We start from the raw sequence: 26,898 nt of genomic DNA, 5'->3' as shown, positions 1-26,898 counted from the left end.
CTAGTTCCTCTCACATCCTCTTCGGCCAGAGGTCAGGCAGTGGCTGTACGCTTCCTGATCCTGTGTACACCGGTCTCGCACAGCACCTGTATGGCTTCTGCCAGGCCTCGGATCCAGTCGGGCTGCAGTGGCAACCACCAGCAGGTCCTTCAGGGAAACAGCATGGCTGTGAGAATTCTGCAAGAGGAGGAGGGAGGGCACATCCAGCTGCTTCTTCTCGCCAGAGCTTCGGCCGCAGAAGCAGCACTCCCGGGGCAGGGAGGGGTTTTCTGGAAAGGCAAAGGCATTGGCATCATCCGTCTGTGCTGCTGGACTCAGCACAAATTCCTGGCGAAGGCCACCTCCCACTAGGGTCTCCCACTGAAAATTGGCGGAAGCTGCTGCATCAGAATCAGCCACTGTGCCTTTCCTCCAAACAGTTTCTCTTCCCTGTTGTTGTTGTTTTTTTTTCAAACTTAACACGCCCAACTTGTACAGGCTTAGTTGAGTGGGCCTCATCTGAATGAGAACAGGAAAGATTGAAGAGGGTACTTAGACATAGCTCTACTTTTATCATTTTTTTGCTTTCCCAATAAGACTAGAGACTCCCTAAGAACAAAAACTATGTCTCCACCATCAGACTGGGGTCTCCCTGAAGGCAGGGAATACAGCCCCCCTCAGATGGGGCACTCCCCAAGATTAGGACAGGTTCTGTTGGTTTCTCCATCCCCTAAGCTCTTCGCACATCCCTGTACACACTGGCACTCACGTGACTTGTCACTCAGCACCAGCTTTGGGCTGTAGTGACCTGGGAACAAGGACAGCTTCTCCCTCAGTGGAACCCTGGCGAACAGCTCTGACACGGGATGCTGCTTCTTCATGCCATTCTTTAGCAAAGTCCAGCTTGGATTCAGACTCCTTGAGAAGCTCTGGGATTTCGTAGGCAGAGAATTGTTTGACAATTTTTCCTGGATGAGGTGCCAAGGCATCTGCTGCTGCTTGCATTTGAAGGAAGCCCCCCTGTCCATCTCTGAGCTACTGCACTCAGAGCTGGTTTCCATGGTCACCCCTAGCAGAGACTGGGGGGTGTCTGAGACCTGGGTGGTGAATTCTGGGAAGGTTTCTACTGAGGTTAGAGGCTGAAAAAGAAAATGGTCCAAAATGAGATTGTGGAAAGCAAAGGGCTCCCTCCTATGCCATTTTTAATTAAAACAAACAGACGAAGAGCTGAGTTCATGAGCAGCAAGAAAGATTTTGGTTAGAACAGTTTCTTAACCATGAACTGGTTAAACACTAGGGCAGAAGATGGTGGGGAGTGTCCACAGAGCTTCCTCTGAAGGTCTTTAAACATGAGATCAATTTTATTTATTATTATTATTTTTAACATCTTTATTGGAGCATAATTGCTTTACAATGGTGTGTTAGTTTCTGCTTTATAACAAAGTGAATCAGTTACACATATACATATGTTCCCATATCTCTTCCCTCTTGCGTCTCCCTCCCTCCCACCCTCCCTATCTCACCCCTCTAGGTGGTCACAAACCACCGAGCTGATCTCCCTGTGCTATGCGGCTGCTTCCCACTAGCTATCTATTTTACGTTTGGTAGTGTATATATGTCCATGCCACTCTCTCACTTTGTCCCAGCTTACCCTTCCCCCTCCCCATATCCTCAAGTCCATTCTCTAGTAGGTCTGTGTCTTTATTCCCATCTTACCCCTAGGTTCTTCATGACCTTTTTTTTTTTTTTCTTAGATTCCATATATATGTGTTAGCATACAGTATTTTTTTCTCTTTCTGACTTACTTCACTCTGTATGACAGACTCTAGATCCATCCACCTCACTACAAATAACTCAATTTCGTTTCTCTTTATGGCTGAGTAATATTCCATTGTAAATATGTGCCACATCTTCTTTATCCATTCATCTGTTGATGGACACTTAGGTTTCTTCCATGTCCTGGCTATTGTAAATAGTGCTGCAATGAACATTTTGGCACATGACTCTTTTTGAATTATGGTTTTCTAAACATGAGATAGATTTTAAACCCTGGAGACTGGTAATCAGAGAAATAGGTATTACTTCACAGCTATTAGACTGGCAAAAATTAGAAAGCTGGATATCAGTGTTGGTGGGAAGGGCGGGGGTGTCTCATGAACTGCTGTTGAGAATGTAGGCTGGTCCAGCCATTCTGGTGAACCATCTGGAAATACTTGGTTAGATAAGATTGCAAATATCCTGTGACCCAGCAATTCTGCTCCTAGCTATATATGCTAAATAAGTTATTAGATTGCTCCTTTTAAACAAGTACACCAAGGTTCCCAGCAACATTATTCACAATAGCCAAAAGTGGACACAACCCAAATGTCCACCAACAAATGAATGGATAAAAAAAATGTGGTGTATGGGCTTCCCTGGTGGCGCAGTGGTTGAGAGTCCGCCTGCCGATGCAGGGGACACGGGTTCGTGCCCCCGTCCGGGAAGATCCCACATGATGCGGAGCGGCTGGGCCCGTGAGCCATGGCCGCTGAGCCTGCACGTCCGGAGCCTGTGCTCCGCAACGGGAGAGGCCACAGTGGTGAGAGGCCCGCATACCGCAAAAAAAAAAAAAAAAAAAAAAATGTGGTGTATACACACAATGGAATATTATTTAGCCTCAAAAAGGAAGGAAATTCTGATACACGCTACAACATAAATGAACTTTGAACACATTATTCTAAGTGAAATAAACCAGACACAGAAGTACAAATATTGTATGATTCTATTTATATGAGCTACCTAGAGTCCTGATAGAGACAGAAAATACAACAGAGAGGAACAAAATAAGGCAGGAAAGATATATGAAGACATAATGGAGAGAAACTTCTCAAATTTGGTGGAAGACATCAATATACAAAACCAACAAGCTCGAGAATCCTAAATAGGATAAATACAAATAAAACTACATCATATTGCATTTCAAATTGCTGAAATTCAGAGGTAAAGAGAGCAGCCAGAGAAAAATGACACATTACATACATGGGACAATGATATGAATACAGTTAATTTCTCATTAAAAAAGAAAAAGAAGAAGATCAGAAGAACTGGAACAGCATTTTGAAAGTGCTTCAAGAATAATGTTAACCCAGAATTCTAGGTCCAACAAAAATCTCCTTCAAAATGAAGGCTTTTAAATAAAGACATTTTCAGATAAACAAAAACAGAAAATTCATCACCAGTATACAGATGTGCACTACAGTAAATACTAGTAGTGTATGTTAGTACAAAAGAGAGAATAATTTTGCCATATTTAAAATTAAGTACAACGTTACCTCTAAGTAGATTCTGACAAGCTGAAGATGAATATTGCAATCCATAGAATAACACCCCCCACAAAAAGGCAAAAACTTATAACTAAAAAGATGACGGAGAAATTAAAACTAACAAATACTCACTTTTTGATTGATCCAAAAGAAAGCAGAAAAGGAGGAACACGGGGAAAAAGCAGAAACAGAAAATATGTATAGAAAACAAACAGAATTTCAGCCCTAAATTGTATTAATAACTACATTAAATGAAAATGGAGTACTCCAATTATAAGGCAGATGTTGTCACACTGGATAAGAAAGTAAGACCCACTTATGTCTGTATATAAGAGAAATCCTTTAAATATAATGAGAAAAGTGAGTTGAAATTAAAAGAATTTTTTAAAAAAGATATACCATGCAAACACTAACCATAACCAGCTGGAGTGGTTATATTAATATCAAACAAAATAAATTCTAGGACAGGGAGTATTACCTGGGATAAAGAAGATTTTATCATTTCATGATGATAAAAGGGTCACTACATCAAAAAGACAAAATAATTATAAATGTGTACCTAATAAAAGAGCTTCAAAACACATGAAACAAAAACTGACAGAACAAAAGGTAGAAATACACAAATCCACAATTGGGGTTGAGATTTTAACATCCATCTCTCAGCAACTGATATTAAAAGTAGAAACTAAATCAGTCTAGATATGGAAAATCTGAGTGACGCTGTCAACCAGAGTGATCTAATTGATTCACAGAATACTATACTCAACAACTGTAGAACACACATCCTTTCCAAGTGCACATGAAACATTCATCAAGATAAATCATTTGCTGGGCCGTAAAATAAGTCTTGATAAATTTTAACAAAGCATTTCTACTAATCGCAAAGGAATTAAATCAGAAATTAATAACCATAAGATATCTAGAAAATCCCTAAATATTAAAAAATTAAACAATATACTTCTAGATCACCCATGGAACAAAAATGAAATCACAAGGAAATTAGGAAATATTTCAAACAATGATAATAAAAATGCAACATATGCAGATAAACTAGTGTTTACAGGGAAATTTATAGTGCTAAACACATATTAGAAAGGAAGAAAGGCTTACAATAAATAATCTAACTTTCTACTTTAAGAGGCTGGAAAATGGTGACCGAATTAAACTAAAAGCTAGTAGAATAAAAAGGAAATAATAAAGATAATACTGGAAAGCAATGAAATAGAAAATAAACCATAGAGAAAATTAACAAAGCTTAAAGCTGGTTCTTTACTTAATAAAATGGATAAGCCCATAGTAAGATCAAGATTAAAAATAGAGGAAACAGAAATTGCTTTTATCATCCATGAAAGAGGGGATATCACTACGGATCATGCAGACATCAAAGGGATAAGGAAATTTAAAACAATGAGAAGGGACAGTAGTCTTGGTTCTAGCTGAGATGGATTAAGCATACTGCATCTGTCTCTCCCACTGACTGTTCCTATAAAACCTGCACAGAATGCATGCATAGAGAAGCTATCCGACAATTCTGAAAAGTAAACAGTAGCAGGCAGATTGAGGAAGATGAGAATTTAAAGTACCAGCAAGAGAGCAGTGAGTCTACGGTTTTTCCTCCAGTATCCTCTGACCTGAACTCAAGGCAACTCAAAACTCAAAAGTGGCTACTGGGGAGTAGACAGAGAAAGCTCTACGAGAAGCCCTATAGCTGTGGCTCAAAGACCTTTTTTTCGTCTTTTCTTTTCTCCGCTCTCTGTACCCCCATGTCCATGATGAAATCCTGAGGTGGGTTTCGGTAATTAATAGAACTCAGTGATTAACAGAACTAAGTGTACAGAAAATTAATAAGAATATAGAAGGACTGAACGACATCAGCAACCAAACAGATCTAATCGACTCACTACGCAACAGCAGCAAAATAGACATTCTTCTGAAGTGCACGTGAAACATTCTCCAAAAGAGACCATATTCTGAGTCATAACATAAACTCTAACAAATTTAAAAGAACTGAAATCATATAAAGTATGTTCTCTGACGATATGGAATTAAAGTAGAAAGCAGTAACAGAAAAACACCAGGAAAATCTCCCAACAACTGAAAATTAAACAACACATTTCTCAATTGCCAAGATATGGAAGCAACCTAAGTATCCATCAACAGACGAATGGATAAAGAAGATGTGGTCTATATTTACAATGGAGTATTACTTAGCTATAAAAAAAGAAATTTTGCCATTTGCAGTAACATGGATGGACTTAGAGGACATTCGGCTAAGTGAAATAAGTCAGACAGAGAAAGACAAATACTGTACAATATCACTCATATGTAGACTCTAAAAAATACAACCCACTAGTGGATATAAAAAAAAAAGAAGCAGATTCACAGATATAGTGAATAAACTAGTGGCTACCAGTGGGGAGAGGGAAGGGGTGAGGGGCAATATAGGGGTAGGGGATTAAGAAGTACAAACTATTAGGTACAAAATAAGCTACAAGGATATATTGCACAACATGGGGAATAAAGCCAATATTTTACATAAAATAAATGGAGTATAACCTTTAAAAACTGTGAATCACTATATTGTATACCTGTAATTTATATAATATTGTACAGCAACAATACTTCAATAAAAATAAAATTTTTTAAATTAAAAAAACCCTACATTTCTAAATAACCCATGGGTCATAAAGAAAATCTCAAGTGAAATTATAAAATATTTTGGACTAAATGAAAATGAAAACATATCAAAATTTGTGGTATCTAGCTAAAGTTGTTCTTAGGAATTTATAGCATTAAATGTTTATATTAGGGAAGAAGGTCTTAATCAACATTCTAAGCTTCCCCCATAAGAAATTAGAAAAAAGAAAAGAAAAATAATCCAAAGCAAGCAGAACATAAGTATTAATAAGGGCAGAAATCAGCGAAATAAAAAATTGGAAAATAATAGAAAAAAAAAAGAAACAAAAACCCAGTTTTTTGAAAAGAATTAACTGATAAACTCCTAGCAACACTTACCAAGAAAAAAAAGAGAGTGAAAGAACAAACAAATTACCCATATCAGGAATGAAAGAGAGGGTATCACTACAAACTCTGCAGACATTACAAGGATAATAGGGACGTACTATAAACAACTCTTCACATATAAATCCAACAACTTAGATAAATTGGACCGATACCTCAAAAACCACAAACCACCAAAACTCACTCAAAATAAAATACATAACATTAAAGAAACTGAATTGTAGTTTAAAATATTCCAGAAAAGAAATCTCCAGGCCAAGATAATTTTACTGGAGAACTCTAACTGAATATTTAAATAAGAAATAATGACAATTCTACACTATCTCTTCCAGAAAACAGAAGAGGAGGGAACACTTCCCAATTTATTTTATGGAGCTAACAGACCAAAAAAAAAAAAAAGAAAAGAAAAGAAAAGAAAAAAAAGTAAAAGAAGAAAAAAAACCTTATAAACTAACATCTCTTATGAACACAGACATAAAAATCCTCAACAGGGCTTCCCTGGTGGCGCAGTGGTTGAGAGTCCACCTGCCGATGCAGGGGACACGGGTTTGTGCCCCGGTCCGGGAAGATCCCACATGCCGCGGAGCGGCAAGGCCCGTGAGACATGGCCGCTGAGCCTGCGCGTCCAGAGCCTGTGCTCTGCAACGGGAGAGGCCACAACAGTGAGAGGCCCGCATACCGCAAAAAAAAAAAAAAGAAATCCTCAACAAAACATTATTAAGTTGAACCCAGCAATGCATAAAAAGAACACTACATCATGGTTAAGTGGGGTTTATTCCAGGAATGTAAGACTGGCTAAAGATCAAAAATTAATCCATGATGGGACTTCCCTGGCAGTCCTCTGTGCTTTCACTGCAGGGCGCATCGGTTTGATCCACGAACTAAGATCCTGCACGTCACAAGGTGTGGCCAAAAAAAAAAATAATAATAATCAATGTAATCCACCATATTAACAGTCTAAAGTAGAAAAACTATATGATACTATCAACTGATACCGAAAAAGCACTTGACAAAATTCATCATCCATTCATGATTAAAAACAACTCTCAGCAAACTAGGAATAGAAGCAAACATCTTCAACCTAGTAAAGAATATCTACAAAAACCCTACAGCTAACACCATACTTAATGATAAAAGACTGGAATGTTTCCCCTTTAAGACTGGAAACAGGGCAAGGATATCTGTTCTCTCCACTCCTGTTCAACACTGTACTAGAAATCTCAGCCAGCCAATAAGGTAAGAAAAAGAAATAAAAGGCATAAAGATTGGAAAGAAGGAAGTAAAACCCATCTTTATTTGAAGATGACATACTTGTTTGTTGAAAATCCTACAGAATCAACAACAAAAATCCTTACTAGAATTTATAAGGCACCCAAGCAATTCAATGAGAAAGGAAAGTCTTTCAATAAATAGTGTAGTAACTAGATGTGCATATGGGGAAAAAATCCTAGTGCCCATCACCTAGCACACTCAAAAGTTAATTTGAAACAGATCATGGAACTATACACAAAGCTAAAGCTATAAAGCTTTTAGAAAAAACCTAGGAGAATATCTTTGTGACCTGAGAGTGCATGAAAATTTCTTATATAGGACACAGAAAGCAAAAACCATAAAAGAAAAATTGATAAGCTTCGTCAAAATTAAGTTTTTTCACTAATCAAAAAACACTATCAAGAAAAAGAATAGGTAAGTTTCCAGACTATATAAAGCATTCCTACAACACAACAGTAAAAACATAAATAATCCCATTTCTTAAAAGGGAGGAAGGCAAAAACTTGAACAGACTCTCCATAAAGAAACATACAAGAATGACCAATAAGCATTTGACAAAGTGCTTGACATGCTTAATCATCAGAGAAATGCAAATTAAAACCGCAATAAGAAATCACAGCATAGTCATTAGAGTGGCTAAAATTTAAAAGACAGATAGCACCAAATGTTGACAAATGTGGAGCAATTGGTACTTTCATTCATTGTTGGCTGAAATGTACAAAAGATACAATCACTTTAAATAAAGACTTTGGAGTTTCTTATAAAGTTATACATAGATCTACCCTTTGACCTAGTAATCCTTCTTCTAGGTAATTATCCAAGAGAAATGAAAACTATGTCCACAAAAAGACTTGTACAGGAACGTTCATAAGAGCTTTAATTACAATAGCAATAAAAGAATAAAAACCGGGAAAACCCAAATGTCCATCAACAGGAGAATGATAAAAAAAAACCTGCAGTGTATTTGTACAATGGAACACAATTCAGCAATAAAGAAGAACAAACAACTGATACACCCAACAACATGAATGGATCTCACAGATATAATACTGAACTAAAGAAGTCAGACTCAAAAGAATATATACTATATTATTCCATTTGCACAAAATTCTAGAATAGGCAAAACTACTCTAAGATGGAAAAAGTCAGAGTCAGGATAGTGGATGCCTTGAGGAGGGATGCAGGGAGCAGGAGGGCAATTGCCTAGGAATGGGCAGGAGGGAACTTTGGGGAAATATCAGAAAGTTCTATATTGTGATAGGGATATGGATTACACAGGTGTATTTATTTGTCAGAATTGTACAGTTAAGATTTTAGAAAAAAAAAGTGGGGCTCAATAAGAAAAAAATAGGACATAGAATGAGATAAATAACCCAATCACATTTAAACAGATTTTAAATGCATGTATTTAAAAAAATCCCTTCTTGGGACTTCCCTGGTGGTCCAGTGGTTAAGACTCCGTGCTTCCACTGCAGGGGGCGCGGGTTAGATTCCCTGCTCGGGAAACTAAGATCCTGCATGCCACACAGCGTGACCCAAAATTTTTTTTAAATAAAAATTACAAAATAAAGATTATAAAAAAAGTTAGAAATCCCTTCTTTACAAGGAAACAAACTAACAAAAGATGGTGGATAGATGAATGGGAGGTGAGCATAGGGATAAAGGGACAAGTAAATAAACAAACCAGTCAAAGGCTTTGAATGAACCAAGTATGATACAACATCCTGAACCAATGATTTTGATTAAATCAACGTGAAATCCAAAAAAGAAAAAAAAGAATGAATTGTTGTTAGCTGCCTTATTTTTTTAATCTCTTTAGTGTTCAATAGTACTGCTTTAAGCCTTAAGTTAATGCAAAAAGAACAAGGGCAGTCTTAAGAAGTAGTTATATTAAAATAATAGCTAATGCGTACTGACTCCTGTGTGATAAACACCACTCGTGGATCCACTTTCTTGGCTCCTTTCGTTTACTCCTCACGATGATCCGCTGGTAGGTACTATTATGAAAACACCATTTTTCAGATGGGGAAACTGAGGCTTAAGCAGATTAGAGTGACTAGATGGGAGTCATACATATAATAAAAGGAGACCCCAGGATCTAAACAGTGGCAGCCAGATTCCCCAAAGTATACTCTTTACTCTATTATTATTTTAAAATTTTATTTATTTTTGGCTGCGTTGGGTCTTCGTTGCCGCACGCGGGCTTTCCCTAGTTGTGGTGTGTGGGCTTCTCCTGGCGGTGGCTTCTCTTGTTGCCGAGCACAGGCTCTAGGCACGCAGGCTTCAGTAGCTGTGGCTCACATAAACCCACATAATGTAAAACTTACCATCATAACCATTTTTAAGTGTACAGTATAGTAGTGTTAACTCTATGCACACTGTCGTGCAACACATCTCTAGAAGCTTTTTAACTTGCAAAACTGAAACTTATACCCATTAAACATCCTTTTGTTTCTGCCTCTCCACAGCCCCTGGCAACCACCCTTCTACCTTTTGTTTCTAAGAGTTTGACTACTCTAGATGCCTCATATAGGTGGAATCATGCAGTATCTGTCTTTTTGTGACTGGCTGTTTTCACTTTGGAGAAATGTCTATTTAAGCCTCTACCCTTTTTTTTTTTTTTTTTTCAGTACGCGGGCCTCTCACTGTTGTGGCCTCTCCCGTTGCGAAGCACAGGCTCCGGATGCGCAGGCTCAGCGGCCATGGCCCACAGGCCCAGCCTCTCCGCGGCATGTGGGATCTTCCCGGACGGGGGCACGAACCCGTGTCCCCTGCATCGGCAGGCGGACTCTCAACCACTGCGCCACCAGGGAAGCCCGCCTCTACCCATTTTTTAATCGGGTTGTTTTGTTGTTGTTGTCATTGTGAGTTGTAAGAGTTCTTTATATATTCTGGATATTAACCCCTTATCAGATATATGGTTTGCAAACGTTTTCTCCCATTCCACAGGTTGCCTTTTCATTTTGTTGACTGTTTAAGTCTGATGTAGTCCCGCTTATCTACTTTTGCTTCTGTTGCCTGTGGGGTTGGTGTCATATCCAAGAAATCATTGCCAAATCCAATGTGATGAAGCTCCAAAGCATACTCTTGTAACGGTGTTTATCAAACCACGGTTGCAAACCTACCAGTAGGTCAGGAAATTAACTTAGTGGACTGTAATGGGTATTTTTTTAAAATAATTCTACAGCATTTCTATTGATTGATTGATTGGCTGTGTTGGGTCTTCGTTTCTGTGCGAGGGCTTTCTCTAGTTGCGGCGAGCGGGGGCCACTCTTCATCGCGGTGCGCGGGCCTCTCACTGTCGCGGCCTCTCTTGTTGCAGAGCACAGGCTCCAGACGCGCAGGCTCAGCAGTTGTGGCTCACGGGCCCAGTTGCTCCGCGGCATGTGGGATCTTTTCAGACCAGGGCTAGAACCCGTGTCCCCTGGACCGACAGGCAGACTCTCAACCACTGTGCCACCAGGGAAGCCCATGTAACGGGTATTTTTAAAAGAATAGAATGAGGGTTTCCCTGGTGGCGCAGTGGTTGAGAGTCTGCCTGCCGATGCAGCGGACACGGGTTCGTGCCCCGGTCCGGGAAGATCCCACATGCCGCGGAGCGGCTGGGCCCGTGGGCCATGGCCGCTGAGCCTGCGCGTCCGGAGCCTGTGCTCCGCAACGGGAGAGGCCGCAGCAGTGAGAGGCCCGCGTAGCGCAAAAAAAAAAAAAAAAAAAAAAAAAAAAATGAGTCACTATATGCAGTGTGGCTAAGCACTGTTTTAGAAAATTTTCTCCAGTTGTATGTGTGTGTATGTGATGGACTATGAAATAAAATGAATTTCTACTATGAGCTATGGTTAGAAATTTGAAAAACATTGCACTACTCTGCACTGCATTTGGACCAAGCAAAGACCCAACAACGCCGAAGATTTTCCAGTAGTTATAGTAGAGTCGTCACATAGCTCTTGGTGGGCCTAGGTATGATGAACACAAGAGACCCTGTGTTAGCATTGCTGGTACTACATTCAGGTGGCAACTTAGTTTCCAGAAAAATAGAAAATCAACTGTCATATTAAATTAATATCTTATGCAAATTTTATTGGTGCTACTTGTTTTGTTTTGCAGTTGCATAAGAGCTATATACGTGTAAAGACTTTATATCTGTTTTATACTTGCATATATTTATACAAATAATTTAAGTTTACAATTGGAATCTAAAAGAGCTTTCTTTCCTTCAAAAGGTGTCCGTACAACAATGGAGTTTGAAAAACACTGTTTGGGTCGTGGACTGGGTTCAACAATATCCCCCCGAAAATTCATGGACACCCACAGCCTCAGAACGTGACCTTATTTGGAAATAGGATCTTTGCAGATCTCAAGTTAAAATAAGCTCATATTGGATTAGGGTGAGCCCTAAATCCAATGACTGGTGTCCTTACAAAGCCACGTGAAGAAACACAGAGGAGAAGCACAGGAAGAAGTCTGTGTGATGACAGGGGCAGGGATTGGAGTTATGCTGCCACAAGCCTAGGAATGCCAAGGATTGCCAGCAACCACCAGAATCTAGCAAGAAGCAAGGAAGGATCCTCCCTAGAGAGCCCTCACATGGAGCGTGGCCCTGCCAGCACCTTGTTTTCAGATCTCTAGCCTCCAGAACGGTGAGAGGATAGATTCGTGCTTCAAGCCACCAAGTTTATGGTAATTTGTTACAGCGGCCCTACAGAAACTAACACAACAGGCGGTAACCTGCCCAAAAGAGGGGATGCATAAGACGGCCTTTCTAAAAGCCCTAAAGGTATAGGTCTAGACTCCTAACAGTATGCCATTCCACAACTTGGGCTTCACAAGTGGGAAAATCGAGGCCCAGAGAGGGTAAGTGGCTTACTCAAAGGGCCATAGTACGTGCAGAGAAGGGACCAGAAAGCCAGACTCCTACCTCACCCCCCACCCCACCCCACCACCAGTTCGGCCCTCAGGGAAGGCAGACTGCTCTACTTACCACAGTGCTGGTGACTGTGTTCACTGCAGAGGTGGACTTGGCTTCCTTGATTCCGGAGACGGGTTTACTGAGCTCTGGCCTGGAGCAGCTGAGGAGGCTTGAATTCCTCAAGTCAGTAGTAGAGCTGTAAGGCCTCGCAGATGTAGGCTCATGGGGAGCAGGGCCAGCCTCCTCCCTGGGGGCCTCCTGCTCGAGGCTGCTGTCTGTCTCATTTTTCTTTGTGTCTCTGATGCTCGACAGCAAGTCGGGTGTGCAGGACACTAATGTCAATGGCTGGAGGTACTGGGAAGGAGGAAACCAAACGTATAGCCCATGGGAACCCAGCTCTGTCCACTTTCAGATCATCTGCACCAAAGGGTAGGTGCAAAGGAGATGAGGAGGAGAGGAAAGCAATCAGAATCAAAGTCTCTCTAATCGGGGGCTCTTAACCTGGGGTTCAAGGACCCCTAAAGGGCTCACAGATGGTTTCACGGGGACTTTGAGCCACTTGAAACTGCAGTTTTAAAATTGTATCTTTGTATACGTTATGGCAAGAGATTCCATAGCTTTTTATCAGATTCTCGAAGGGTCTATGACCCTAACAAACTTATTTTTTTAAAAAATAAAAACCTGCTCTAAACCTGTCCCTTCAGGTAAGTCTTTGAGAAGGAGATAGACTGAAAAGTCAATGAATCTTTCCAGTGAGCCAGAAGAGAGAGCTAGGCAGAGAAGCAGGGGATCCAGAGATTCAGATGATAGGACAACTGGATAGCTGGCCCCAGCCTAGAGGCTGGTCCACACTTTGAGCAGAGAGCAGGCTGGAAGCACCAGCTGTGTTCAGTCACCCCATGTCGTGTTCTGAGGTCCTGCCTCCCAGAAGCTTTTCCCTGTGGCCTCCTCTCTCAGCTGTGCCCCTGGCCTGCTGGAGGGGAGCATTCCAACCCAAACTAGAGTTGGGGACCATGACCACAGGTAGTCTTAGAGCCTACTCCCTACATGGGGATGGTGGTCAGCCTCCCAGCTGCTTTTACTCCAGCTGAAGGAAGAAGGGCAGACCAGTGAGAGTCCTCTCTGCCTGGATGGAGGGATCCTCTGAAGACCTCCGGGCTCCCCTCCCAGGGCCCAGCTCTCCATGCGGCCCCACTCCTTCAGTGTGCCTGAGATCTCAGTTGCGGTCTCCTCATATCCCCCCCTGGACTGGCCCCAGCCAGGGAAGGGCGCTGGGCATGCGCGCTCCCCTCCCATCCAGGTTTACTTGTTTGGAGGCCGGGCTGGTGGCGGTCTTGGACTCCTGCCTTTGTTTCTGTTGCCAGTGCTGCGTGCTCTTGCCTCTCGCTCGCTCGCCTGCTGATTCCCCCTGCATTTCCACCCTCTTATCTTTCGTTTGGAAGGATATTTTCTCCTGTTTCAGTCTCAGCTCCTGGATCAGCTGCCTGCCCAGTGAGGAACAGTCATGTAGGTTAGGGATGGGCTGGGAATGTGGACACTCTCCTTGAGGGCAATGAGACACCCTGCCCTGCCCACCTCATAGAGTGGAGTGGCGGGCTGCACCCCACTCACCACACCCCACCTCTCTCCTCACTTCCCAGTAGGCCAGATCCCACACCTGGCAGGTGCTGGGAAGGAGGTCTCGGTAGGACGCTAAAGTTAGGGGCTCCCACGTTGGACCCCTTCATATGCTGGGCCTCTCTGGCCAATGATGTGACGGAAATAACTCAGTCACATGACTCAGGAGACAGGGGTTCTAGAGCCTCTTCTGTTGTTATCTGCTGTACGATCCTTTTTCTGCTCCATGAAATGAGGTGGAGGGCGGGGAATGGACCGGATGGGATGAGTCCCTTCCAGTCCTTAGATTTGACACCTGCATGAATCCAGGAGGCAGCCCTGAGGGGCTGGGCATGCTGGAGTGGGGTGGGGGTGCCTGTCTCATGGGTGAGTTTCTAGAAACAGCCCCATATCCACTTAACAACATCCCACACCAAAGAATCTTACGATTCCTGGTCCTTGCGAGACCAAAGCAACTTCAAGGCTGCCCCAAAGTTACCCCTCAGGTCAAGCAAACCCCTCTTCCCCCAACACCCTGCTCCCCTAGCCCCAGGAGCCTTCCTACCGGGCATACATCTCCCGAGCCCTGGAGGCAACTGTATTCTGGAAGAGGGAGTTGTTGTCCTGGAAAAACTTCTCATACTTCTCCGAATTCACACTGGGATAAATCAGGCGGAAGCCTCCGCAGTTTTCCTTTTCATACTTCTCAGTTTTCTCTAGAAGCACGGCCTGAAAGCCCTTGACTTCCTCCTTCCTGTTGGGAAGCAGAACACGGGGCTGCAGTTAGGGTTTCCTGGGACCGAGCTTGGAGAGGACATGGCCTTTCCAAGGACACGGATGTCATCTAGGGCCAGACGGAGGCCTCGCATGCAACAGTGGTCAGTCAGTATTTCCTAAATAAATGAACGCATGAAAAGTTTCCCTGAAAGGAGATTCTAGCCCTTCCGGGACAGCAAGTGTCACAGTGTACTGAGAGCTGGTTGGAACGGTCTTCCTGACAGCTCACCAAATTCTCTCCCGTTACAAGTAGAGCCTATTTCCCCCTTGGCTTTGTTCTGACGAGGCAGACTGTCGCCATCTTCCCAATCACAGCCCCTGCTACCCTTCTCTGGCGAACTGACAGCTTGTGTTTTGCTAAATTTGAGGGCTTTGTGGATAAGGCTGATGAGCTTTTATGAGCTGTGATGATCTCATTCTTCCTCAGAGCCCCCCGGGGAGGTGGAGGTCAGGGAGCGAGGAACGATAAGCCCCTTTTACAGCAGGGAAACCAGGAGCCCCTGAGCCACCCAGGGCCAAGTCATGACGAGGAGACTGATCCAGAGAAGGGCCCTGGCCGCCCCTTAGCTGACGCTGCCTCCTTCTCCAGGAGTTTAATGGAAGGCAGCCCACCCAGCGGGCTCGGTGTCCAGACCTGCCACTGACCAGCGAGGTGACCTGTACAAGGCAGTTCCCCTTCCAGAGTCTTGGTCTTCTTAGCTCCAAAATTAGGACCATACAACACCCCATGCTACCGCCTACCCATCCCCCTTCCAGGGAAGACAGTGCACGTGAACACGCTCTGAGAAACACAGTGCCATCCAAACCGAGATGCCATGCCCCGGTTCCAGAAGCTCAGTCCCGAAGGACCAGGCTGGCTCTGCTCATGCGGGGGGCAGCGGGCCACCGTGGGATCTGAAAAGCAACAAAGCCACTCCTTGGCCAGGCTCCTGTCTTTCTCACTCTACAGAGGAAGGCCTCTGTTAAAAGGTAAATGCTACCCAGCAGGGAGCAGGGCGACAGAGGCTCCTGCCCACACAGTGGCAAGGGGAGGATGGACAAATCTTCCTTTTTGTATAGATAAATGGTTTTACTTTTGAATTGGTAATCCCTGGATCTTCATATGATATTAATAAACTCATATCCATCACAGGTATTTATGTCTATAACTTAATCTCCTATTTTTAGGAACAAAGGAATAGCCACAGTAAAACTGTTCAAACTGCCACATCCTGCCAATATATATTAATTTTCCAAACAGGATTATCATTTGTTAGAATTGACCCATTACTGTACCTGGTCTCCCGAGAACGACACTGCTGCAGGAACTGCGCCCGTTGTCTCTCCTCCTCCAAGACTTTCTTTTTGTCACAGCTTCTCAGGTTGATCAGGACCAAAGTGTCATACAGCAGACTGTCCTTTACCTCTTTATCCAACCAGGAGTCAGTGGAGAAGCTCGGAGAGTGGTTGACCTGTGAGGGCAGGACGGCAGCTGGGGAGGCTGGGCAGGGTGCAAGCAGGGCGTGAGGCGGGACGGCCCCTCCAGGGAACCACCCGAGCCCACCTCGGTCGGGGCCCTGGCTACGAAGATGAGTGGAAAGGAGAGGGAGAGAGGGTCTAGACTGGAGTCACAGTGAAGAAAGGAGGAAGCAGAACCCCCTCCAGTTTAACTAGCTTTCATTTTAGTCCTGTCTTCCTGAGAAGCACGGCAGGGGGCGGGGGGGGCTGTTTTTGGTTTCCCCTCCACCTGGTGTGCGTGTGCCCCGTCCCGTGCACTGTGCATCCCAGAGAGTAGATGGAAGGGGACAGTCCAAAGGGCCAGGCTGGGAGGTGGGGAGGGGAAGGGAGTGACGCATTCGGGATCCTGACCGGGGTTGACAGGGAGACTGGTGGGAGGACGGAGAGGACTCATTTCTGCCCACAGAAGAGTCTACGTTGTTCAGAGGCACTGTGTGACATTTGAAGGTTTCCAGCAGTTTCTGAAGGCCTGCTCCTGGTGGCTTATTCTGCTCTTCGGGTGAGAGCTCCAAACGGCCATATTCTCCTTCCCAGCCACACTTGGGAATAAGGGCTGGGAATGGAGGAAAGGCAAGGCCCCAGGAATCTGTAAATCTGGGTCTTGCGCTCTGAGGGCTGACGCTGTGTCACTGGCAGCTGTCACCAGCACCTCTGATTTGTACCGCAGCCCCACTCCCACCCCCACTCCCGCGTGCACCCTGAATGGCCACGGGAGAGGGCTGCTTGCGCAGGTCCAATTGGGAAGAGAGGAGGCCGCCCAGGAGCTTCTCTTCCTCCTCTTCCCACCACCCCGTGGGTCTGGGGGAGGCAAGAAACTCACTGAGTGGCTCCCCACCCATTCCCGTGCCCACAGACACCGGGCCGCTCTCCGTTGGTGCTTGGGACTGAGTGGTCCAGGCCCCTGAGAACCAAGCCTGGTGGCTCCTGTCTGATCTTGAACACCCTCCACCCAGCTTTGGTGAAGAACCACCCCTTTCTGGGAGATGACTCTGTTATGAAAGGTAGAGCTGTCTTTAGAATCACTCTGGGCCTGAGATCAGAGCTTCTAAGTCTGGGTGGACCTCGAGAAGGCACAAGGAATTCTCTAATTCCCGGCCGTCTACCTCCCTCTGGTGGCCACTTTTCAGCAAAGGGAGAAGCCCCAGGCAGCAAGCGCCTCTGGGGGGCAGTGGCTTGGGAAGTGGATTACAACATCCTGGCTGAGCGGGAGGGCGGAAGGATGGGCCCGGCCGGCTCACCCTGGTAACAGGCGTCAGTTTCACCCCTCGCCCCAAGCCCGCACCTCCAGCAGCCAGGGCTTGAGTTTGTGATCCAGCAAAATGTCGAAGCCCAGGATTTCAAAGCAGGCGCTGTTGAGTGTGTGATTGCGGAAGCAGGCGTGGTAGTTATGCTTGATCATGGGGTGAGCCGAGATGAGCGTCTTGATGATGATGTCCTCGATCTCTCTCCAGATCTGCCCCACGTTGTAGCCGTGGCTCTCCATGTACACGTTGAAGGTGGAGAGCTTCCTGGAAGGGAACCACGGGCCATGAGGCAGGGCAGCCCACCTCTGGTCATCTAAGGCCATGGCATGCTGGAAACCAGAAACTTCTGGAGAAGATAAGGCCCCAAAGCCAGTGGGGAGGGACACCCAGGAGCCAGGGTCATACCAGGGCTGTGTCGGCTCAGGAGGACCTTGCAGGAGCCGCAGGGCCATACTCCTCAAGCCTCCACCGTCCTGGAGTGGGCAGAGATATACTGACATGTAAGCCCTGGCCTGGGCACTTTCACTGTAACATAGAAAGCACCTGTGGGCTGGGGCAGGCATTCGGTATCCCAGGTGAAAGCTGAATGGATGAATAAAAAATTTTTTAAAAACACACCCTACGGGCTTCCCTGGTGGCACAGTGGTTGAGAGTCCGTCTGCCGATGCAGGGGACACGGGTTCGTGCCCCAGTCTGGGAAGATCCCACGTGCCGCGGAGCAGCTAGGACCGTGAGCCATGGCCTCTGAGCCTGCGCGTCCAGAGCCTGTGCTCCGCAACGGGAGAGGTCGCAACAGTGAGAGGCCCGCGTACCGCAAAAAAAAACACCCTACATCATGGTTTTGCTTTGGAGGCAATGGTTTCTCAGCCTGTGGTGTTCATTAGAAGCACTTAGGGAGGCTTTTAAGGCCACCGGTACCTGGGTTCCACCTCAGCTATCTGAGGGGATTCTGGGGACGCTAAAGACACAGAAATTTTGTTCATTGTTCACCCCCTAAAGGGCTGACCAGAGGGGAAAGAAAACCCCAGGGCATCTCAACAGATAGGGTTACCAACTGTCCCAGGACAAACCAGACGGTCTGATTTTAGAGCTGAAAGTCCCACATCCCAGGAAACCCCTCAGTCACAGGCAAACCTAGATGGCTGGTCACCCTATCACAGAAATCAGAGGATATCTACCCCATGAGGAGAGGTTTGTGAGGAAACATCTGAGGAAATGCTCCGGTCAGCTCTGAGCTGGGCAGTACAGAGACAGGGCGAATCTGACAGGTCCCAATGGCAGGGACAGACACCCCCTCACACACACACAGGTGTGCACAGAGAGTCAAAGTGGGAAGTGGAAATATCGGAGGAGGAAATACGGGCGATGCGGGGGAATGAAGAACAAAGAGAAGGATGAGAAGACAGGAAACACAGCTCACCCGGGCCATCCAAGAGCTAGATGGACTCCCGTCAATGGAGCCAATGCACATTTGCTAAGGACCTGCTGTGTGTGCAAAACTCATGCAATGAGGGGATCCCAAGAAACCAGCACTTCTCTTCTGGGAAGCCTAAGGACCATTTGAGGAGTCAGCACACACATGAGACAACCAAAGATGCATTTATATCACGACAGATAAACAGAGGCCACTCAATATAGAGGCACACCTTTTCTACCTGCCATTGTCAAGGATGGAGTGTTGCACGTACATGAATTTTCCAGATCGCTTGAAAGCAACCCTTTCAAGTGCAAAAAAAAAAAAAAAGTGTTTAATTTGCCTAACTGGAAAATAAATGTTCCCAGAGTAGATTATACACACCTCTACCTTCTTATAACAGACGTTATGAATCATAACATAACCTCTTCTTGATGACTCAGGCACATCACAATGAATACACATAATTGTGCAATTTCATAACGGCCAGTGGCTAGTCCATTCAATTGAACACACCAGCTATGTGCCAGGCACCCTGAAAGACGAAGAGGACCCGGTCTCTGCCCCAGAGGCCTGCCAGGTTTCCAGTTTTTCTTCTTCTTCATTGCTCCTACTGAGTTTGCAGCCTGGCAGGGGTTTACTGCCGGTACAGCTGGCCTCAGGCTAGGGAGGGGGGAATTTGAGGTAGGGGATGGACTAGTAGGAGAAGCAGATTGTCTCAAAAGATGGGGAAGAGGAAGATGAGGAAAGGTGAAAGCAAACAGGAGGGAGAAAAGGAAAGGACTCTGCCCCGCAACATGGGAGGCACCTAGAAGGCCAGGGCACCATTCTAACCACCAAGGAACTTAAGTACCATTGGGGACACGTGGAAAACATGTGTCCCAAGCACAGAGAAGTTACGGGCTACAGCTGATGCTGACCGTGAGGGTGGTGGGAGTCCAGAGACAGAGAGGTTACTGGGGGTGGTCAGACTCGGATTCCATAGGCTTGTCCTTAGAGATGGAGGCCAGTCCTCTCATCTGACAGGTGAGGAATCAGAGGCCCACAGAGAAGATGGGTTTCACCCACACTGCAGTGGTTATATGGCTGAACCAGCACCTAGAACCAGGTCAGAGAAGGCAACACGGAAGCTTAGTTTGACAAAAGGGCCTTCAAGGATGTTCTCCCATGTTTTCAGTTGGAGCTGAGCAAAGGCAGAGAGGTGGGAATGAGCAAGGCCTGTGTATCAAAAATGAGCAAAAGAGTGTCCTGGGAGAACACCACGGAGTGGGTGGCACCGGCAGTACCGCTAGTGGTTAAGGGCACAGACTCCAGGGTTCATTCCAGCTCTGCCACTTCCCAGCTGTGCGAACTTGGGCAAGTTTCTTAACCTTTTTACACCTGTTCCCCAATATGCAAAATCGGGGTGATCATATCACGCCAACTTTATAGTGTTGTTATGAGGATTAAATAGGTTGAGGAATGTAAATTTCTTAGAGCAGTGCCTGGCAGACAGGAAGCGCTCAACAAATAAAATGGTAACTATTAATGTAGTAATAATAATAGTGGGAAATGGGGTCTGGTCAAAGCATACAGCAAGCAGAGGAGTTTGAATTGGATGCTCTAGGCACCTGGGAGCCACACTGGTTACCTGAGAGCAGAAGTAATGAGTATACGGAATGTGTGATAATAACAGCACCCACTTGCATAGGGGGTATTGCTTTTGAGGCCTATTCATACACATCATCTCAGTAGGTCCTTACGGCATATTTGTGAGGCTGGCCAGCCGGGATGCATTTTATTTATTTATTTTTGGGCCGCGCCCTGCGGCTTGCGAGATCTCAGCTCCCCATCCAGGGATCAAACCCGGGCCCCCTGCAGTGGAATTGCAGAGTCCTAACCACTGGACTGCCTGGGAATTCCTTATTGCGTCATTTTAGAGAGGAGAAACCGGAGGTACAGAAAGGTTAAGCAGAGGTGGCTGGGGCTAAGAAGAGTGAGGAGGCCGTGCGGCTGTCGAGGATGAGGCTGAGGCTACGTCTGGTGGAAAGGAAGGGATGGAGGGACATTTGAAGGAGGAAACTTCAGAATTCAATGACATGCTGGAAAAGGAAACATCTAAGATGACACCAAACTCTCCAGTCCTGCGGGTTAGAAGTTAGAGAGGGGGAAGCTTGGACTGCTGAGGTGGAAGTGATGTGAGAGAACACGTGACATTGGGAAATGCTGAGCTGGAAGCAACGGGGAGAAATCCAGGTGCAGTTGAGGAGAGATGGGCCTGGAGCACCGCAGGGGGACAGGTGGGGGGTAATGCAGGGGCAGGGGAAGGGGGGGCAGCCGACAGCTCCAGCAGGAGGGAGGATGGAGAAGAGGGATGAGGCCAGGCCCCGTGAGTGAGGCGAGGAGAAGGAAGGGGAAGGGGGGAGGGGGAATTAGGGTAGCAGAACAATACTCCACACCTTCACCTTAGCCCTGGCGCCACATAACATGCCCCCCCATCACAGCCTGAGGGCCCAAGGCCTGTTAGTGGGGTGTCCATTCTCGTAAGAGGAGGGAGATGAGGGCCCTTTGATGACATGCCTTTAGACGAAGGAGAAATCACAGTAAGTACAAGCAATATCTGTGCTCTGTCACAGGTCACTTGAGTCTCAGAGTGACCCTACGAGGTGGGCAGGGCAGGGCGTCTCACTGCCCTATTCTACAGACCAAGAAATGGAAGCTCAGAGAGGTGAAGGGACTTGCTCCCGCTGACTCAGCTGGCGTGGGTCAGAGCGGGGACTGGAAGCCAGGCCTCACCGAGCCCTGATGTTCAACATGCAACCGCGCAGGAGGCCAGAGGGTGCCCACAGACCAGGTGGGCAAAGAGGAAGTGTGGGAGCTGTGGGCAAAGTCGGGTGGCCAGCGCCCTCCGACAAGGGGGAGATCGCCTCCTGCCAGCCCAACACGTCCCCTTCCAGCAGGCTTAACCTAGTGATTTTCCATTTGCTTTTTGGAACTCTGCTACCAAGGGAGTCATGAAATTTCCTGTGCTTCTCTGATGCTCTGAAGCCAAACAGACTGCCTGTTTATCAGTCCTTTAAGTCTGATGCAAGAGAAAGAGCAGGGGCATCGTGACACATCACTTGAGAATCTCTGTTGGAGCAACACCCCAGGGAACCACAGGCCTGGCAGGTCCTTCTCCGGTGTCAGACCAGCAATCGATAAATATCTGTTGGTCTAGAAATGTCAGAAGGGCCAACTGTAATAAGAGTATGTTTCGGTGTGTGTGTGTGTATCCTGCTGAGGAAACAGTTCGTGTTTATCTCTCCTCCTCCCAACCTCCTAGGGTTTATGATGTGGCCTTCTTTTAATGATTAACAGCCAGAGGGCAGAGACTAAGGAGTCTGTTCTGGGCTTAGAGGCAAAGAAATATTTTCTGACACCATGTGACCCAAGATGGAAACACTGATGGGGACTGACAGGGTTTGGATAGAATCTCAGAGAGCAGCTCGGAGCCCAACAGGGAAAGAAAAGAGAAGGGAAGCCGCTTCCTTACCTCTTGCTGCCAGAGTGAGCATCTCGAAGGAAATTGGAACTGTGCTTATTAATGGAATAATTAGTCAGGTGCATGCAGATATCGTCCTGGGGAAAGAGACACAAGTCTGTGGTGTCAGGAGGAAGGGCAGCCTTCCACTTCCTCTCTGTGCCCTTCCATGGCCCCTGGGGCTTAAGGAGATGGAAAAGAAAGGGGGCGTCTTAGGGCTTACTTACACTGGCAAAACAGAGGAAGTAAGAAGGCGTATCCTACAGCCTGGAGCATAAGAAACTCCCACTCCTGAGGTTGGGTGGCGCTCTGCTGAGGGGGGACTTCAGGAGCCCTGAGGGTCTGGGGATGTTGTGGGAGGGCTGGGGCCTTGCCCACATCCTTCTTTCCTTGAGCACCACGGAATTGTGGCTTTGCAGTCAGGCCACGAGTCCCCACCTCATCTCTTCCTAGCTCTGTGACCTCGGACAAGTCCCTTATAACTGGATTTTAATTTCCTTATCTGTAAACTGGAGATGATAATCCCTATCTCTGAGGGCTTTTGGGAGGGCTAAAGGAAAGAACAGATACACCACAGTTCAGCAAGTGACAACCACATCCACCATGCCTTGAGAATGTAGGTGCAACTAGGAATTTTTACCAGCTAAGAGAGGAGGGGAGGCGGCATGTCCCCGAGCTCACCAGGTTGTCTGGGCAGGGGCGGGAGTAGGAGGTGGTGGCGAAGCGCGCCAGTCCTTCATTGTACACAAAAATCCTGAGAGGGTCACAGGATGTCATGAGCACGTAAATCCGCAGGTCAAACTTGAACCCGTCGATGATAAAGGGCTGGGAGGAGAGAACAGAAGACACACGGCGTCAGAGGAGAAACCCCGACTTGAAGCCCATTAGCGCCCTGTCTTGTTTTCATGGCTTCAGCTCCAGTGTTACCTGCGTTACAGAGGCCAGGCTGGGCTGGGGTTGGGGAGGGGGACAAGGGGATTTAGGCTATGTGACCTTGTGCAAGCCACTAACCACACCAGGCCTCAGTTTCCTCATCTGTCAAATGGCATGAGTAACCACAATCCAAGAGCTTTCCTGGCAACAAGACAAAATAACAGGAAAAAGGCCTGTGATGAAGGCCACGTTGTCACCACCCAGGGCTTGCTACCGTCGCACTTCTGCCAGAGTTCTCCCTGCAGTTGCAGTATGGATTGCAATGCCAGCCAGGTCTCTTATGCATCTTCTAGAAGGCTCCCTCCCTGTAAAGGGCTATACCTCCAGTCATGGACAGCTGGTTACCATGCTCTCTCCAGGGCTACTTCCCTCTCCCAAAGGAGGTGGGGCCTCCACAGACCCAAGGGGCTCTCCCAGCTGCTGTCTGTTAGAGGCAAGGGGCCAGCATGGCAGCGCCAGACCAATCGACAAGAGTGCAAGGGCAAGGGCGCTCTGGCCCAGGCACATGTCGCGTCTCTGGTCAGAAGGCTTGGTCCGACCAAGTCCAAGGCAGGACTTGGCTCCACCCCCACCCCACCCTCCCTTCCCTCTTTTCACAACCAGTCCAGCGGAGCTACAGCCTGAGGTTGCCGTGGATGATAAATAAATAATCACGAGGAGGAAGTACCTTTGAGATATAGAGTTGACAGATCATATCCTCCCCTGGTTTGATTTCTTTCACTGTCCGGGTGATGAATATACCTCTGCCCTGGCAGCCCGAATCCGGCTTACAGATGTACACCTTATTTTTTCTTGACCTGCTGTAGTTCTGCAAATCTCCCCAGCTACCAGAGCAGGAAGAGAATGAGAGACACCTTTAGCGGGGGGATCAGTGAAAATGAAGGCTAGCTCTTTATTTAAAAAAAAAAGAAAAAAGTGACAAAAGCCCTGGAGTTGACAGACAGACGCCCAGAGATCTGGTTATAGGAGAGGCAGTCGAGCACACACAGCGGAGAGAAGATGGGCTCTGGAGGGAATTCAGACCTGGATTTCAGCCCCGGCAACAGCACTCACCAGCGGTGTAGCCCTTTACCAGGACTTGACCTCTCTAAGCCTCAGTTCCATCATCTACACAAGGAAGACAATGACAGCTATCTCACACATGACACGATGCGGGCACGGTGCCGGTCCACGCCGCACACCCCACACCCCACAAAGGTAACTGTGATCCGAGCGCTTCGGCTCTCTGAGTTTGCAGACAAGAGGTGTGAAGTTCTGAATCTGACTCAGGCCCTGACAAATGATGTGACTTTGGATCCATCAGTCTCTTCCCCTGCTCTGGGCTTCAGCCTTTCCTCTGTAACACCTCCACTCCAGTTAGAGCGTGACAGGGCAAGTACTATCTTTGAATGTAGTTTGAAGAAGGTATATTCAGAAGAAAGAAACCAACTTAAAGGGTTATAAATCTCAGGCTTGCTATACTTCTTGTTTTGCATTTTAACTCAAAGGAGCATTGGAGAAGTCATATGACTGCAATGTCCCTCAGTGGCCATGAAATCTGGAGACGCCTGTCAACCCGATGGCAAACACATTTTCTCTGAAGTTGCTGCTAAGCTCTGCAAATTGTTCCAGACAAGTTAGGAAAGGCTGAGAACCCTGGGGCGCTTGGTTTGGGAAAGCACTGGGGGGAGACGGGAGCGTGGGATTCCTGGGGGGCCTTTGTGAGTAAGTATAATTCTGATGGCAATGCTTCTCTACTCCCCCACCTCGTCCCAAACACCAGACTGTACCCAGGTCATGCTCACGTCATCTCACATTCCTCCTGCTTCTCGTGATGTGGTCCAGAGTATTTTAGGTACCAGGAATGGATGTCCATTTTCCAGGTGGATATAGTGAGACCAGAGATGGGAAAAGGCTGAATGCCATCCACGGCACTGCCATGGGTCAGAGGTTAGGTGTCCCTCCCTGCTCCTAACCTGGGTGCTAACGATTACCTCACTCCCTCCAGAAATGCTCGAGGGCCTTAAAAATTCCGAAAGTGCACAGTGAAAAGGCTGGAACAAGTTCAAAATCAACAGCTTTCAAGGTCAGAACAAATTCTCATCCCAACTGCAGGCACAGGCTCCAGGCATCCAGCCCCTAAACGTCATCTAATTGTATAGGCAGAGCCTTGTGTTTTCTCAACCTTGGACACACCCTTTATTCCTTCTCTTCCTGAAGAGGAGAGAGAGATGGGAGACCCTATGGGAAGGGAAAGTAGCAACCAGGGACTCGGGGGCAAGTGGAAAATGTAAACTGGCGGTGGGGAGTGGAGAAAGGGGTGCAGGTGGGCACTCACTCAGCAGGAAGACACCAGGTCCTAGGGAAAAAGTGGAAATCTTTTGGGAATATCTTTAACATGCGGCTCATATTCCTGGCCAGCAAGTCCTTGCGGCAGATTTCAGTCATCCCTGGGAAGTGATTGATTTTCTGCAAAGGAAGCCGGAAGTCGTGAACAAGGGGGCCCATGGGAGTACCCATGAGCTCCCCCTGGGGACAGTCATAAGACTGGGGCTCCACGGGGTAGATGCCACGCTTACACAGAGGACCAGCTCTGACCCAGATACCTGGTAACTTTTGATTTCCATCACCCGCCCCAGCGACACCGAGTAGTCAGTCCAGTAGAGAGTCCAGTCGTCGTTTTCCCCTCCCTCTCGAAGGCCATACTGTTGGGCAGCCCTACGCACTGCCGTGGCAGGTGGAGAAAGAAAGGCCCGTCAGCCGGGAAGTGGGGGAGGAGCACGTGGTGGGGAGGTTATGTTTCTAGGTGCTCCCAGACCGTACACTGAAGCCAGACAACTGGGCTCCTTGGGACGGGAAGCCATCTTGCCCCATCTGGACACACCGTTGCCGAGAAAGGAACACGGAGAGTGGAAAGCTCCTGGAGAACACAGCCTGTGCCCAGTGACCTCCACAGAAGGTTTTCTGGGGTGAATGCTTCACCCACCCTTGCCAGGAAGTAGGCCTCTGGGTTTCCTCCAAGCACTAGCACTGAATGTTCAGGGGATATAAACTAATCCTTAACGTCGACCAGAGCCAAGCTTAATTAGCAAGGTAAATTGACAGAAAAAACTATGCAGTGTATTTCAAAACCATATACATGCTATCACGTCCTTCTTCCCTGGTCCCTATTAATCTTAATAACTAGGAGCTGACTCCAACACAAACTCAAATGCCTTCAAGAGCCTGGAAAAAAAGAAGGGCCTGCAGTGACCAGGAGAGTCAGGACCAAACTAAAGCACCCAAATTCGAAATGAAAATAGTGGACTTCCCTGGTGGTGCAGTGGTTAAGAATCCTCCTGCCAATGCAGGGCACACGGGTTCAAGCCCTGGTCCGGGAAGATCCCACGTGCCGCGGGGCAACTAAGCCCATGTGGCACAACTACTGAGCCTGCGCTCTAGAACCCATGAGTGTAGAGCCCGTGCTCCACAACAAG

At 46.7% G+C, this 26,898-nt stretch overlaps 1 protein-coding gene across 1 annotated transcript; it reads right to left on the bottom strand.

Moving 5' to 3' along the window:
• On the bottom strand, window positions 1-26,064 carry TTLL6 (tubulin tyrosine ligase like 6). Its single transcript, XM_060134467.1, has 12 exons — window positions 26,029-26,064; window positions 25,761-25,891; window positions 24,111-24,267; window positions 23,192-23,335; window positions 22,523-22,608; window positions 17,633-17,858; window positions 16,129-16,304; window positions 14,642-14,830; window positions 13,787-13,964; window positions 12,553-12,834; window positions 749-1,118; window positions 1-269 (listed from the first exon to the last, which is right to left on the bottom strand). Exons 1-12 carry the CDS (start codon window positions 26,047-26,049, stop codon window positions 1-3), a joined length of 2,229 nt encoding a protein of 742 aa, XP_059990450.1. The 5' UTR covers window positions 26,050-26,064.
• Between the last annotated feature and the right edge of the window lie 834 nt (window positions 26,065-26,898).

Source organism: Lagenorhynchus albirostris, chromosome 20, assembly GCF_949774975.1.
Source record: "Lagenorhynchus albirostris chromosome 20, mLagAlb1.1, whole genome shotgun sequence".
Taxonomy (NCBI): Eukaryota; Metazoa; Chordata; class Mammalia; order Artiodactyla; family Delphinidae; genus Lagenorhynchus; species Lagenorhynchus albirostris.
Note: the sequence above shows the minus strand (reverse complement) of the source record. Positions and strands in the feature narration are given on the sequence as shown.